At 49.5% G+C, this 15,695-nt stretch overlaps 6 protein-coding genes across 6 annotated transcripts; 1 reads left to right on the top strand and 5 right to left on the bottom strand.

The window, feature by feature from the left end:
* Window positions 1–943: 943 nt before the first annotated feature.
* BC939DRAFT_174366 (uncharacterized protein) lies at window positions 944–3,677 on the bottom strand. Its single transcript, XM_051550398.1, has 6 exons — window positions 3,413–3,677; window positions 2,666–2,907; window positions 2,492–2,550; window positions 2,275–2,378; window positions 1,719–2,172; window positions 944–1,624 (listed from the first exon to the last, which is right to left on the bottom strand). The coding sequence occupies exons 1-6, from the start codon at window positions 3,440–3,442 to the stop codon at window positions 1,095–1,097; spliced, it is 1,419 nt and encodes a 472-aa protein (XP_051411831.1). The 5' UTR covers window positions 3,443–3,677; the 3' UTR covers window positions 944–1,094.
* Window positions 3,678–3,711: 34 nt separating this feature from the next.
* On the top strand, window positions 3,712–4,774 carry BC939DRAFT_453087 (uncharacterized protein). The gene is made up of 2 exons (XM_051555887.1): window positions 3,712–4,189; window positions 4,281–4,774. Exons 1-2 carry the CDS (start codon window positions 3,745–3,747, stop codon window positions 4,580–4,582), a joined length of 747 nt encoding a protein of 248 aa, XP_051411832.1. The 5' UTR covers window positions 3,712–3,744; the 3' UTR covers window positions 4,583–4,774.
* Window positions 4,775–4,789: 15 nt separating this feature from the next.
* On the bottom strand, window positions 4,790–8,190 carry BC939DRAFT_529337 (uncharacterized protein). Its single transcript, XM_051561507.1, has 4 exons — window positions 7,407–8,190; window positions 6,719–7,300; window positions 5,118–6,596; window positions 4,790–4,999 (listed from the first exon to the last, which is right to left on the bottom strand). The coding sequence occupies exons 1-4, from the start codon at window positions 7,836–7,838 to the stop codon at window positions 4,934–4,936; spliced, it is 2,559 nt and encodes an 852-aa protein (XP_051411833.1). The 5' UTR covers window positions 7,839–8,190; the 3' UTR covers window positions 4,790–4,933.
* Window positions 8,191–9,943: 1,753 nt separating this feature from the next.
* Window positions 9,944–10,910, bottom strand: BC939DRAFT_174461 (uncharacterized protein). Its single transcript, XM_051550400.1, has 2 exons — window positions 10,475–10,910; window positions 9,944–10,390 (listed from the first exon to the last, which is right to left on the bottom strand). Exons 1-2 carry the CDS (start codon window positions 10,780–10,782, stop codon window positions 10,117–10,119), a joined length of 582 nt encoding a protein of 193 aa, XP_051411834.1. The 5' UTR covers window positions 10,783–10,910; the 3' UTR covers window positions 9,944–10,116.
* Window positions 10,911–12,254, bottom strand: BC939DRAFT_174594 (uncharacterized protein). The gene is made up of 3 exons (XM_051550401.1): window positions 11,713–12,254; window positions 11,200–11,606; window positions 10,911–11,102 (listed from the first exon to the last, which is right to left on the bottom strand). Exons 1-3 carry the CDS (start codon window positions 11,998–12,000, stop codon window positions 11,039–11,041), a joined length of 759 nt encoding a protein of 252 aa, XP_051411835.1. The 5' UTR covers window positions 12,001–12,254; the 3' UTR covers window positions 10,911–11,038.
* A 1,660-nt stretch (window positions 12,255–13,914) lies between these two features.
* Window positions 13,915–14,975, bottom strand: BC939DRAFT_174454 (uncharacterized protein). The gene has a single exon (XM_051550399.1). The coding sequence runs from the start codon at window positions 14,838–14,840 to the stop codon at window positions 13,998–14,000; it is 843 nt and encodes a 280-aa protein (XP_051411836.1). The 5' UTR covers window positions 14,841–14,975; the 3' UTR covers window positions 13,915–13,997.
* Window positions 14,976–15,695: the final 720 nt, after the last annotated feature.

The raw sequence follows: 15,695 nt of genomic DNA on the forward strand, positions 1-15,695 counted from the left end.
GATGATAGTGTTTCAAGAGTGCTGATAATATTGATACAACCTGTAGTTCAATGCAGTTGTGCTCTTACCTTTTCTTGCGGCCAAAGTAGGCCTCGCCATTCAATGCCGGCCTTCGTAAAAGAGGAATGTTTGTTCCACCAATGAAACCAACACATCCTGGGAATCCTCCTTTGCGCATAACCCGCCCAATCTCTCGTCGTCGTTCTGCATCCGGCCACGCAATCCAATCTTTTCTGATACCCCGCAATGCTGTCATGACGCGCTTAGTGAAAGTCGTTACAGTATTTGTCCCAACCTGGAAAATCGCCTGAATTTTGGCGACGCTTGCATCGTCTCCATTTGCACCAAATCGAGCCAGAACAACTGCCAGTTGTCAAGCAGACTGCACTTGTCTGCGAAACGACTCATTGGCAAACACAGGGTGATCCTGAATCGCCTCCAAAAGGAACATAAACCCTCTTCGTGTTGTCCTGAACGTCGAGCGAAACTCGTTGTCTGAGAGGGACTGAAAAACGTTGAGAAAGTAATGGGGATGCCGGGTTTGTGTTTCGTGGTCACTGATATAGTGCGACTCTTCAACGAGGTGGTACATCACAATTGCATCCTCTGTTCCTTCATCGTCTTCGAGGAGGGTCGTGAGAATGATGAGCTCCCCCGGTTAGGATAGTAGCTGTTGGCGTTCTGACTTGAGTAGCACGGGGATCGAGTTGGCGGTTGGCTTCGCTCATCTTGATGCTGCCTATCATTTGTTTTCGAATTGTAAAAGTCTCAGGCGTGTAAGGTTGAACGTTTTAGCGTATTTTGAAACCGCGTTTTGGTCACAAACGCGCCTCGATATCTGCCCACAAAAAATTTATAACGCACCGCAAAATGTAACGTGCTGCTTTTTATTCTTGTTCTTGGGATGTATGGGTAATATGGTTTGTCATAAAATAGTCATAAAATCATGATAAGAGTAATGGATGGTCATTGAGTGTCATTAGAGTCTTCCTTTGTGCATGTATCCTTCTTCTGCGATGTGAATCTGTCATTCCTGTCTCCATGGTCGTCTAGAGTGTGTTGCGGGACGATCACTGCTCACACCACTGGTATCATCAGGCGCGCTTTGATTTTCTCTTGCCTGTCAATACTGATCCCTTTGCTACCGCTGGTTTCGTCTTCGCTCCAGTGCTCGCCCTCGTTGTCCTGGTGGAGCGTTTGGGTTCCTCCCCCGAGTCGACAATGTATCCCGACGCCTCATCGGTATCATCTTCCTCATAATCCTCGCCTTCGTCATGGTTCACGCCCTCGACATCGCTGTCATTCCAGTTGTTGGCAAACTCAATGTCATCGGTCTCGGAATGGCTCAGGGCATCCACTGTAAGAGGGAAGGCTGAAACAGGCTCAGGGCTGCCTACTGCAGGCTCAGGTCCGTTCTGAACATAGTGAAGATGATCGCGGTGCTCAGGAAAAGGTAAGCGTCCAGTAGATGGGGCGGGCGAAGGCTCTCGAGACACAGGGAGTGGTTTTGCCTGTGCCTGAAGCAAGGTCATATCAGAAGTAGAGAGGGGATTGATTCCAGCTACAGCCAAGCGTGTTTTCCTCCGCGACTGATTGAAAAAGTTGCACTTGGGACAGACATATTCTATCAAACATAGAATGGATTAGAGAAGTTAATTAACATAATACCATAACGCGCCCAAAATGTATGCAAGTCATAAGATGAGGGCATAACTTACGAATATCGTCAATTTCCTGAGGCAGCGCAAGGCCATTGTGTGCGTGGCACTGTCCGCAAATGAGCGCGTATTTAGTATCAGGGCCTTCGTCGCCAACAATCACGTCCACAATCTTGTCGTACCAATGCCTCTCAGTATTAGTCGAGCCATAGGGCGACGGTCCGGATGGGAAAGAAGGCTGTTGAGGATAAGGTCCTTGTGGTCCTCTGGGAGTATTCTGGGGGCCATGTCTCATTTGCGACTGCTGATGATGTTGAGCTCCAGATGAAACCCCTATTGGACGTCCTGGACCCGCAGGAATGCCCTGGGAATTCATGATGCCAGGGCCTTGACGCTGTCTCAGGCCAGGGTCCATCATATTGGTCTGTTGTGTTTTGGGCTGTCCATTCTGAGAGGGAGCAATGGGTCGTCCATCAGGTCCAGTCCTTGGGCCATTGGATCGTTGTGATGAAGGCTGTAGTAGTAAACATTGAAGAAGAGAATAGTTCTTTATCAGTTATACGGCAGTAAGGCAGAGTACCATTCCAAACGGGGTAAATAGTCATTTGCACGTTACGTCGTATCGCTCGAGCAAGGTCTTTGTGGAGTAGTACGCGGTCTTCTTCTTGAGCTCCTCGACCTTGAGCCTTTGGTCTGCTCTCAGCATACTGAGCTGCGACTCTAAAAAAGGTGGGTTAGACAATTCGCAAAAGCAGGAGCTATTAGCATGCTACTCGTCCATAGCGCCTCCATCCATGAGTCTATTCTCATCACCGTCCATATCCCTCACATACCTTCATTGGTCTTTGCACGCTTGTACCAGACGTTGATCACCGATCGGCCCGCATAAATTCTAGGATACAGAATGTACTAGAAAGATGAGAAAGGGTTGACCAAATCGCCATCGTCATAGTTCGATGTCTCTTGAATACCGACGACCAAAGAAAAGAAAGACTACCATGACCTACATTGGTAGACCAATGACCACAGGAGCAAGCGCCAATGCCCAGGTTTGAGGGTTATCATGGTACTGTTGGTTGAGGTAGAGCACAAAGACTGTAGTGTATCCAATCCAGAGCAAGGCGCCGTAAAACAGCCAGCGGCCCATCAGTCGCTTTTCCCTGAAATGGATGGCTGAGAGTCGCAGTTCAGCCTTCCGAATGTTGCTGTCAAGGTCCGATAGGATCCTTTCATAGTCAGAGTCGTTGCTCTATATAATTGCAATGGAAAAAACAGGATATTAATAACCTGCAGGAAGCATATGAAAACAGCGTGTTTCCATGCGTCTGGAAAGCGCCTGCAGCGTGTCAGCCTGATTACTGGGATGCTGGGAAGGCAATGGGGAGTAAGCGTTGACTATGTTGTTATATTATCATTGTACGCATGGGGGCGATTCCCTTTTCCTGCCTTGCCTGTGTCCCGAGCGGTTTGATTGTGCGCCGCCACGTCAATCGCAAAACTCCATTGAGGGTAGGAGGCGAACACTCAGTCCTGGTCGCTGAAAAGTTGTACCAAGACCACACGACTTGTGATGCGTGTTGTTTGAGCAGAATCCTGTGCTGTGCACTGCCATGTCACCCCACCCCACTCCTTCCAGAAACGGATTGTAAAATCGCTGAGTCAGGAGGCCAGGAGGCGATTGGGGCTGTCGTTGGGGCCGTTGAGATGGGTGAGGGGTGAGCTTATATAACAAGTACGAAAAACGAATTTCCTACCTGACGAAGTCGAGAGATGATTCCGCCCATGGCCTACAGTTGGAACGTGAATAATAATAAAAAAACTCCAAGATGCAACAGTGAAGTAGAGGAATGAGTAAGAAGTGAAGAAAGGAGAGAAGGATGGAAGGGTGGAAGAGATGGGTGGGTGCTGTCTTCAGCAGGTGGTCATTCCAGAATAGAGAGAAAGAGAGAGGGGATACAAAGAGGAAATAAAGTCGTTGACAATCAATCACGAGAAGGAAAAGAAGGAAAGAAGGAAAGAGGGAAAGAGAGAATGAGAAATTGATCAGAGCCGACGTCATCTTCAGCTCCTCTCTCGCCTTCACGAAATGGCACGATTCCACTTGTCCCCACTCAATCAACGATCCTACCTGGCTGCCTCCAGTTTCGACACCAGGAACCTGCACAACCCCTTCCAGGACCCCTCATTCTCACCCGAACCCGAATATGGATCCTCCGTTCCCGTGGCGTCCGATACAATTGCATCTGCACCCACATCTTCAACAACAAGGACTGCAAACGAGTATTCACAGATCTTGTCCAAGGACGACAGAAGCGATGCCTTAAAAGGCGACCCTAGACCCACAGACTCAATGTCATATCATAAGGACAGCAATGCAACCAATACAACCGAACCTCAGAATTCCATACAAGAGCAAGATCTGGAGCAAGAGCAGGACCAGGACCAGGACCAGGACCAGGACCAGGAGAACCCGTTGACATATCTGACCCAAACCCAGAGAGCGGCTGCCCTGGAAAATCTCGAGATCGAGAGTGAGTGCATGGAAACCATTGGACATGTTACTGCACTCTGCGATAATATCTGACAACTCAACGCGAACGACTCTACTTCCTTGGATGATAGTGATGGATAGAGCGCAAACCCTGAGGGCTTCCGTGGCCGTGCTCATCAACTCACTGAGGTTCAGGAGTGAAGCAGAGCTAAATCGTCTCCCCGCAGCTGTACGAACCATGACCGTGGAGGAATTTTGGTTTTCGTATGAGGGCAGTGCCAAGGAATACCTGGAGAGACAGGCAACCAAGAAATCGGCTGCCAACACCGCATTCCTGCACGATATAGAGGTAAGCAAAAAATTACAGTGTCGTTGTTCCACAAACGAATGTCGCTCTTGCCACTTTCTCCATAGCTTCCATTACATATATTGAACAGTTTTTTGACATGAACGCGACCTTTTGTCGCTACTTTGCAGAGAAGCAGCAGGAGTTCTGCTCGGTACAAGCCCTTCCCAGTCGCTTCGCACAGTCAGAGACAACATCGGCCAAAGCCATTTGTAGACATCCGACTTGGCCAGAGTATCAAGAAGGAATAAAGTCAATCTTGTACATCACCACATCAAGTATGCTTGTATTTGCCACCAATTTGTATTGCATTGTTATTGGTCCACTATCTAGGCTGTTCAGCAGGTTGCGACTCAGAGCGTGAGCTTAAGTGAGCCTGGAAGTCGATTGCACAAAAATTGCGGAGGATTTTATTTTGTAAAATGAATGCTTGGCTGCTCAAGGAAGAAAGATCTTGGAGAACCCTTGTACATCGCTTCGACAACATGGACACTGCTTGAAACGCTATCGGGCATTAGAGAAAAACAACAGCATATTAATACTAATGCAACACTCTTTTTGTAACAAGAGAAAGTCAACAGCCAAAAAAAAAAAAAAAAAAAAAAAAGCTCGAAAGACGTACTCTTGATGCCAAGACTTCGCGACACTCGTTACAAAGCGCCAAACAGCGACACGGCCGTAGAAGAACACCTCTTGGCTCCGATTGGCAAACCACACATAATAGACGGCTATAAACCGAGCTATCTTCTGGCGCTGAAGGTTTTGCGAGCGGAGGCGGGGATGTGTTGCTCGAGGACTCCGGCGATTCAACGTAAGATGACGACTTCTTGCCCATGGACCTTCGATATCTGTGAAGAATAGAGAGAAGCACTTTGTTGTGGGCATCCTGTGTCATGCGATTTGTCTTCCTTGAGCCACCTCCTGACCCACTAGTGCCAATGTAGCTGCTTCCCGCGCCATAACTGCCGCCGTATCCTACTGAATCTTCCTGAAACCCCCGCGCGCCATTCATGGTGAGAAGGTACTGAGATCTCGTCAAAGGCGTGTCCTGCAACCTGGTCGATAAGAAAATGCTCATGAAAGATGTATCCAGGAAGAAATCCTGTAGCGAACCTATTGAACGCCACGTCGAGACCTGCTGTGATGTTGTATAGTCAACTTCGATGGCCGAATCCTCATCTGAATCGCTGTGGTCGCGGTGGCGACGACTCATGCCATACGCTTCTGAGTCCTGAAGCGCATCCTCGTGCGTTGAACCTGCTTGTTTCAGAACCTCCATGTCGCTGTCGCTGTCCTCCTCATCTTCCTCCTCGGTGTCGTCTATTTGCATATAGTCGACATCATAGATCTCGTCCTCATCGTCCGACGCGGTCAAATCCCTCGATAAAAATTCACTATATAGCTCTTCTTCCTCTTCCTCATCTAGCGCCGCTGCTTGTCTATATCGTTCCACCTCATACTCGTGCAACTTCAGCTCCCTAAGCTGCCGTGCACGCTCAAGTGCAGTCTCGAGGTTCGTTCTGAGTTGGAGATATTCTTGCATTGACATCCTAGTTCCCACATTTGGACCCCTGGACCTGCGCAGCGCCTGTCTAAACCTGGCTGGCACAGCCTTATTGTATGCGGCGTAGGTTGTCTCCATGATAAGACTAGCGCTGCTCTGACAAAATGCCTTCATAACATTCATGCGGTTGCGCCGTCTCGATGTCAGTTGCCGCTGTCCTGGCATCTCGACTACATCTGCCATTTCGTTTGCAAATCCTGAAAGAGCTGGTCCATGCCTGTGTGTGGAGCCGTTGGGAAACGAAAAAGACGTCTCTTGTGCATTCTGTTGGCTGTGAGAATGACGGCCGAATGGAGAGCGAAGAGAAGACCTTGATTTGCTAGTTTGTTTCCTGTCCAAGGTAGTTCCGAAGGGTAACACAACAGCATCAACTTCGTTTCTAAACCCTGCGCCTCGTGTTGCCTCCATACATGCCCTGCCAAGCTTGAACACTGCGAGCCCATAGTCTTCATCCATAGTGGGCATTGCCCTTGGCTCGAACATCTGCCTCCTGACATTTCCCCCCGTAACGATATATGTCAGCGCATGGAGGATCATCTAGGATGCAGGATAGATCGATAGTTTAGTAAATATTAGGATAGACTGCGTTATGACGGCAGCAGTGATGTTATGTCCTAGTCTCTGATATTTTTGGTATTGCCGCTCATTGCTCAACTTACAGAGATGCAAATCATAAGAAGCACAACGACCTCTGGCAACCTCGTCAACAATTGGAGCGAAGGGTACGTGCCTGACCGATGGTACACTGCGTGTGCAAAGTGCAAGAGGTCAAGCATTCCCCAGAACGTTGTCGCCATAAGACGATAATTCTTGCCTCGGCTCGACAGGCTGAGGAACTGGAGCGTCAACAGCTGACAGACCTGGATCGCCGAGATGATAAGGATATCGTTCCCAAAAGGCGTGAAGTGGAATAAAATGGCCCATTCCAGCATGCTGATCGTCTGCTCACTTGTTCCTGTGAAATGCAAATTGGCGATGAAGGAATCGACGGTGCAAGAGACACCCATGGCGATAAAGCTGAGCCAGAGTGCATGCGATTCATCATATGAAATCCTGATATCTGACATCAGCCATGCCAATGGCATCGTGGGCTGATCCTGAAGCAAGAGCGCCAAAGTGACTACCGCGCTCTTCATCAATAGATAAAATGCTGGTAGTTTGAGTGCGAACCGGACAGACAGCTTCAATGGATGGGGGTTCCGGGGGGCGACAATGGCGTTGATCCTGTTCATTACAATGCTCTATATCCCATCCGTCACGGCAGCAGCAACAAGCGATATGCATATTTCAATTAATATCGGTTCCGATGAACAGCTGAAGCTGGAACAGCCCATACAATATCCCTACCATGAAGCACAACAGCAGGAAGTAAGGGCTCGTGAAAAAGTGGAGCATAGACGGTTGGGTCTGCAGCACTTTTGAACCGGCTACAGATCCGTCTCCGCTTCCGATCACACTAGACCCCGTTGACGAAGTGCTTTGAGCAATTCGGCTACCACTGCCAGTTGCACTGGCACCATTGGCGAGGCCGCTGCTGTCACTTCCGGTGCTATGGCTCAGATCGCTGAAGATATTGAAGCCATTGAAGCTATTAAAGGAAGCGAACGGGTACGAGGAACCGAGGGATGTGTGTTCCAGGGCCTTGCGGATATCCCAGGTGCCTCTTGGGACATGTTCGCGGATGGATTCTGTGATAAACTGAAAAGGGCGACGAACGTATCCACGCAAGGGGAGGTAGAGCGCCCTGGAGTAGGATTCCAGGGTCTCGACAAAAGGCATCTGGATTCGCTGCAGCACGATGGGAGGCGGTGGAGGGTAAGGTTGAATGAGAGGTTGGGATAACAATGCAGCGGGAGGGAACACAAACAGGAAAGGAGGTGTTCAGTAAAGGTAGCTGTAAGGGTGAGTGAGTCGGTTAAGAAGGAGCAGGAAGTTAAAAGCGTGGGATGGGATGTCGCAGACTGGGACAATGAAACGATGGATGTTGATGAGCATCCGAGTAAGGCTGAACGTGAAGAAGCAGCAGAGTAAGGTTGGGGAAGTCAATCGGCTGCATCTTTCTTCCGGACGAAAACGCCCCTACTCTTCCTGCGCAGCTCGTTGACCGCAATCATGCAAATGGACTCTAGCCTGCTTAACCTTAACCCTACACGTCGTCATTGCGTATAGGGACTGGCCCTAGTAATAGCCATGGTGCCCAGTCTAAAACACAGCGACAGCCATACCGCCAATGTGGGACCAACTGCCTCGGGGCCCCTGATCTTTGGATTCTGGCGTAATCAAAGTAGTGCTCTGAACACGATATTCCGTCAAAGAGGCTGAATGAAACTTACATTGGCAGATGGCACTCACTTCCCGGGTAATATCAAATTTAACTGGCTGGGACTACCGTATTTCACCAGGGCACTAGAGGCTGATACCTTAAAGAGAGCCTGGCTCGACCTCTCGAAGCCGGTAATGAAAGTGGCCATTGTAGATAGGCCTTTCGCTAGGAGTAATAACCAATATTTTCGAATACTCGACGCTACCATGCCGAGACTAAGAAGCGGTGTTTGAGGTACCGTTTACTTTGCACCTTACCTGATCAGTGTTGAGATCGACCTGGATGGCATGGAGGAAAATGGTATGCCTTGCCGACAGTTTCCTTGACACCACATCATACTCCCTGGCCTGGTCAACGAAGACATCCAACATTCTTCCTGTTGTTTGCAGTAGCGTTAAAATGGACGTTGACCTAGCTACGGATCGAAGTCTTGGTAGCCAGCGGCAATTTATCGAAGAGCGTCGATATTATTCTGAGACAGCAAGGGTGCGTCGCACAGCCACTCGATCGACACAGTGCGCGTATCTCCCTGTACATGAGATAAAATGCCATGAATGGAGGTGGGACTATCTATCCCATGGTCTCATTGTAAAGCTATCACTCCGATAACGATAACCCTGCGCTGCATCGCTGGTTATCTGTGAGTTGGGCGGACCACGAGGCTGATTTAAGATCCTTTCCTTCTCTGTCTGCTTCAGGTCCGGAAAATATGCGATTAACGTCTGTAACAAAGGCGTTACTGTAGGCGGCGGTGGATAAGGCAACTGGCCATCTCGACTTTTGCAGCTTATGCAGATCATCTAGTGATAGGAGTCTATGCTCGTTCGACAATAGACAGGCACAGAGAGTGGGGCTATTATTCTTGCGTTTGTTGATATCCTCAACTAATACTGTAGTGCTGTTCTGAAATGAACCCTGCTGTTCGTCGCGACTTTTCGGGCTCCATGGCAGGTGTTCCTGCTTATCTTGATGCCCTTTTAGTTGATCCCCGGGTTTATCTGTGTCTAATATGCGGTCTTGGCGTTGTTTGTGTTGCGGCAGAGAAGTCCTCAGGTTCGAAGCAATAGCACTGATACAATTCTTGGTCTGACCAGTCTCTGTCAAGGGAAGGTTGCTGAACGCAAGCGGCCTAGTAGCCGAGGCCGGAGAGAGTGGTAGGTCGCTGGAGGAGTTGTCCTGGGGTTTACCGCCGCTATTTAGACCAGTTAGTATCCTCTTGGGACACTACAGCCTGTCCCCACGTAGTCTACGTCCGCGGTGTCTGGTGATTGACTGCCTGGTAATACATATGCTGGCGACTCTGGCGCCTTGGTTACGACATTGTACTCACCAACAGAGGATACAGACTCAAGGTCTGTTGGGTCCGGATGTTCCATGACAGGCGCCTGTTAATGATACCGGGTTGTGATAGTAGCACGGTCAAGGCGGTGGGTCATCCATGATGGCTAGCGATCCCAGAGTATAACATCGCAGTTGCTGGGTTCTGTCGGCCAAAGACGAGAATCAATAGGAATTGCTTGTTCTACCGTCCTGGCGCTGTCGTGGATCGACCTACACCATCTCTAACGGCGCGACTCCTAAATCCTCTCGCATGTGGACACAGCCTTCATCAATCGAGATCCCACTCGCGTGACCCTAGTAATGGACGAACAGGTCCCAATACAGGGGCCGGCCTACACGCTCCCAAAGAAAATATGGCCGCCACAGCCGTCTTGTTGGCTTGCAAAGCGTTTATCATTTTGTATTTTCTGACTCAATCTCGTAACTCGCAAGAAAGGAGGCCAATAGCGTCAAGATGACAAGAGAGGTTGAAACCACTGCATGTAGACACGTTGAGAGCAGAAATATTAAGCAGTTGACGATCTTGCATTTTCCAGGAAGCACGGTCTGAGAGTTCATCTCGCCGCGTCCTCCAGGGTAGTTTTCCTCGGCGTCCAGACTATTACGCAGTAGCATCTTGCCACCGAGAGCGAGACTATGCTTGTGAAGAAAAGAAACCAGGCTGTTTCTAAACGTCTCCTTGAGTGTACTGGTACTTTGATCGTAGAAAGAGAGCTGGCGAAGGCCAGTGTGCTGACGATTGTGCGATTACCTCGGCAGGTTGACGTGTACTGTTGTGCCCATTGAAGACGCGCGAGTCCTGGGAACATCTGTTTCTGTTTGAGGGATGTCCAGGTGGAGGAAGATACAGATGCTTGCACGTCGATACTGGCTGCTGCTGTCGTAGTAAAGACAGTCCGGTTGAAAATGGGTGCTGCAAAAAAATAATGAAGATAAACGCGGGGAATGAAGAGAAAAATGAAACCTTGGAGAAAGAGGCTGTGGTCTTCCAGAGAAGACCATGGACACACTGACCAACCAAAAGCACGGACCAGACTTTGCTCTTTTTTTCATTAGCATAAATGGCTTATTCCAATAAAAAGGAAACCTTTGGGGTGAATGGGCTATTATTCATAGGCCAAAATGCAGAGAAACCCCATGGATGAAATAGCGCCGGATTGAGCTAACATCTTGATCCCATCTGGATTCCAGACACATTGAAGGATCTCAGTTCCAACTGACGAATTTAATCAACTGAGTATCCATTATTTTCATGACAACAATTAATGGTCGTCTTTTGGTCTTTGTATGTTCAGTCCTCCAAAATTGGTCAGCTTTATTGGGGGGGTCTTTGGTATCCAGGAGGTGGGGGACGGAAGCCAGGAGGAGGGCCCTGGAATCTATATATTGTTCAATAGATAGATCAAGTGAAGATGTGTGAGTAAGTTTACAGCATAAACGCTTACATGCATGCCGAAATGAAGCGAGAGAACATACCCTGGGGGAGGGCCAGGAGGAAAACCTGGCTGGAAGCCTGGTGGGGGCATACCAGGAGGCATGCCTGGAGGCGGGCGGAAGCCAGGAGGAGCCACTCCACCGGGCTGACCCATAGGTCGGAAGCCAGCTGGAGGGGCCATGCCATGGGGCATACCGGGCGGTGGCATCATGCCTGGGGCTGGACGGAACCCTGGTGGCGGCATGCCAGGGGGCAACATGGCACCAGGAGGAGGCATTCCACGACCGTATGGCATTGGGGGTGCTGCTGCTGTTGGATCACGGGGTAACATCATTCCCGGGGCTGGTCCGCCAACGCCACGCACTGGACCGGTCAATCCTGGGGCTGCTCCCGGAATAACTGGCATGCCGCGTCCTGCCGGTGCTGCCATGCCTGATCCTGCTGAAAGCTATGACATCCAAAGAATCAACCTGTATCAGCACTTATGCTATAAAGCGCCATCCGCTCCCATAGCAGTAAAACACATTTTCATCATGTTGTATCCCCGATCGTACCTGTGAGATGCGCGCCTTTTGGTCTTCAACACTTGGTGGTGGTGGTCCGTCGACACTTAAACTGACGATCGTTTCGCCGCGGAGGATGACAAGTCCAAGAGTCCTCTTTTCCTCGCGCTCTGCCTGTCCTGAAGGTGCCTTGGCTCCCGCCTTTGCCTTAACTTTTCTGAATTCTTCACAGTCTGCCAGAACCAGATTCATGTGCTTGTCGAAAGCCAGCATCTGTCCTGTCAGAACGCGCGAGTCCGATAATGTGATCCTGAGCCTGAAGTTGATCAGGTTCATCATTTTTGAGTTTTTGGAGATCGCCTATACAGTACATAACGACCAAGCGCTGCTGTTAGTCGACCGCTGATATGCGTTATGTTCCTAGTGTTTTAAGATCCACCCTGGCGTGAGCCAATTGGCCCTAATATCTTGCGCCTACTATGGCTTTACTGTGTTCAACTGAGATGCATCTTCTCGCAGCTGTTGGTGCACGCAAATACGATGGAGCCACGACAACACATGGCCTGCAAATCGACTCTGCTTCGCCGAATTCATCTGCCATCCATTCTTGACGAGTCCGACACTCTGATCTAGCTGAAGCGCGTTGTATACATTGGTTAAGAAGAGACACGGATCCTTACCATCTTGGTCGAATTCGCCGCGTAGCGCTAAGGATGAGAAAGAGTGGTGCGGCCTTTCTACTTGTGCCGTCGAAGCGTTCAGTTCGAAGGCAGGCATAGAAGGCAAAAAAGATCGGCTTCCTGAAACAGACCACGTTGGAGCATTAAAAACGCACCAACTACGTCAGCAAAAGGCGACGCGATAGAATTTTTTTGGTGAGCATAAGCAAATACATGCAGTAAAAGAATTTCGGCGTGCAATAACAGAATTATGCAGCTTTAGGATATAAATTACACCTACCGATCATTTTTAAATGTGCTTGCGAACACATATATGGTTGAGATGGGGTTTAGGCACTTCCTGGGGCCTGGCTAGTTGCCGATTCCTGCCCTGATGCCGCATTGGCCGCACGCTTGCGCCTTGGAGCTCCTTCTTGTTCTGCAGCCGCGGTTGATGCTGTCCTCTTTCGGGCCACACTGCCCTTGCTGGCGCTGGTGCTGCTAGTACTACTGGTGCTATTGGTGCTGCTAGTGCTACTGTTACCATTGATGCTGCTGCTACTGGTGCTCGCGCTATCGGTTACTGTCTGTGTAGCTTCCATCCAAGGATATCTACCATTCTCATCTACAGGCTGAAGATAGAGTGGCCTCTGTTGCTGAAGCAAGTGCCCTTGAATAACGTTGCAAATATTGTGGCCCGCCATGATATCGCGGTGCATGTATGTCTTGCAAGTCTTGCAATACAGCCGACGTATTTGAACCTGGCCGACAAACTCCTCGCACATCGAACACTTCTTTGACGTGTAGTACTCATTGACGCCCACGACAATATACCCGAGCGCCCTTGCCTAACGGACACAGAACGTAAGGCGCCTCATTAGCGTCATCAGTAGTTTTTTTTTTTTTAAAAAAAAAAAGAAATCGAATGTCTTGCAATGAAGCACTAACCCTTTGAACAAAGTACGATTGGAAGGACTCATGTAACGAGGAAAGTCGTCTCGTGGATGAAAACTTGCCTAGACCAATACCGATTACAACCTTGTCCTCTTCATCTCGCTGTCTACCAAGCGATCCTCCAACCATATTGAGCAGGCGATCTGCGATGATGTCGAATTCTGCCTCTCTAGCTTTTCTGGCATCCCACTGGTGCTTTTTGAATGTGGCGCTTTTGTTGTAGAACTCGTCGAGCTGCTCCTTGACGCCTGCTAATCCCGCAACGTACTTTTCAACGCTGGCATCCTTTCCGCGAAGGGCTGGTAGCTCGCTTTCGATGTTGCTGATAGATTTTGCTGCGCCTAGCGGGATCGACCGTTTGCGTTCTTCTAACCAACGTCGAAACTTGAATGTTGGTTGGTATACGGCCTTCTGCTTTACAGCTAGGTTGTAAAAGACCTGGGAGCTGCGGGCGGAAGCCTCGGTGTCATTGTCATTGTCAGGTTGTTCGGTACCGACGGCACTGTTCTGTTGATGGAAGCTCTCCTTGGATCTCGGCATACTCGCTCCTGTAATACATGCTTGCTCTGGATTATAACTGTCGTTGCGTGGCTTTCCATTTTCGAGGCTGACGGATTTTTTCATGTCATCTAAGGTCTTCTCAGGCAATAGAGCGCTCGCTCCAACCACAAACGCTTGACCAAGATCGAGACCTAATATCTTGATTTTCTCTGGTTCACAGTCTCAAAGAACTGCGACATCCTGCTTCGTCTTGACAACGTTCCGAACCTCAGTTAGGTAGTAGTCGACTCCACCCACAGTGGACGTAATCCGAGAAGGCAATATGTCCGTGGGATGCCGCCTGTACCGAACCGAGAGAAGCTCCTTCAGCTTGAATGCCGTTAACTGGAGACGAAAGCCATCGGTCCGAATAGATCCGCGAATAACGTAACCGCGTTCCTTATAAGTGCGGGGGTCGAAATCCTCGTTCTGAATGATTCTCAGGTGCTCTTTGATCTCTGCAAGTGAAGGTGTCGCGAGGTTGTTGAATGATTTGCTGATTCCGGGCATGCGACGCTTTTTATGACCCAGTCCTGCGTCGGTGATGAGTGTCGTGAGGAGGTAGCCTGGTGCTTGGTTGGCCAGCCAGTACGACATGTCAGACAACGCAGGACGATAGTCCTTGGCTCCATGAAGACTCTGCAGCTTCGCCTTGAGTGTGTCGCTCTTCCAAAAGATTGAAATCAATTCCAGCTCCGTGAACGCGACGAACGGCTGCGCGGAAGGCGTACACGCCATTAACTTCCGAGGGTTCTTGGTCAGCGGGTTCAGACGGTAAAAGTTCTCGACCGCAGAGACGTCGCCACGAATGTCAATGCATGTCCCAGCCGGCAAGAGCCCTTTGACCAGTTGTTTCTTGAGCTGTTTTAAAGTTGCCGTGTGTAAGGTTCGAGTTAGCGGAATAGAACCTTGTAACCTTGAACCTTGTGTCCCTTGTATGTACATGTACATATGTTGTTCCCCCCTCTCTTTTTTCTCTCTTTCTTTCTCCCCATTTCGCCACAGAATACCTTCACTCTCAGTCATTCATTGTCTATGTCCAACATCGCCACTCCGGCATCCCTTACTCTTTCCTTCTCACATTTACCTTTTTATGGAGTTCCTTGCAGCCTTTTCCGTACAATCGCTTGAGATCAACCGACAGCTGCGCGATTATGCTTCGCAGTATGACTGACCCCGGGTATGGCATTCTCGTGTTGATGATAGCAGCATCTTTTCGTTCCAGTAAGTGTAGCTCCTGCGCTCGATCGATGAACCTCCGCGTGCACTGTATACTCTTCGTTTTGCCGCTAGGGATGATGCCCGAATACACATATGTTGTTAATATCCCAAGGAACCTTTGATGATCGTCCTTATCGACCTCCGAATCTGCGTCTCTATCCTCCTGCTCCTTGTCGATCTCCGAATCTATGTCCTCCTGCTCTTCGCCATCCTTATCACCATCCTTATCATCATCCTTATCACTATCCTTATCACCATCATTGTCCTTATTCGTACCCGGTATGCGCGGGCAGATGAGATCCAACAAATCCCTATCCGTTTCCTTAAAGATGGCTGGATCAGAGACACGCTCGATGAACCGACCAAGGAGCTGTTGGCAAGTGCGTTTTGTATCGGCTGCAAGGCGGATGGCTTCCCGGAGGCATCGGAGTACTTCAGAAGCTTCATCAGGGCTCAAGTCTTCAGCTCTTCTGACATTCGCGGATAAAGTCCCAACATCAAGTGTAACTGTTGGATGCTCCCAGTCAAGAGCACGCGTGAAGTCAGCCTTGTTCATCTCGTCAACTGACTTAACTTTCTTGGCGGTTGCTGGTTCAGGTTGCGTCGTATTCTGTGGAGGAATCACTGGCGCGGACGGTGCCATCGGAGTTGTCTTCCAGG

This window comes from Gamsiella multidivaricata, assembly GCF_025024155.1.
Source record: "Gamsiella multidivaricata strain RSA 2152 chromosome Unknown BC939scaffold_36, whole genome shotgun sequence".
NCBI lineage: Eukaryota > Fungi > Mortierellomycota > Mortierellomycetes > Mortierellales > Mortierellaceae > Gamsiella > Gamsiella multidivaricata.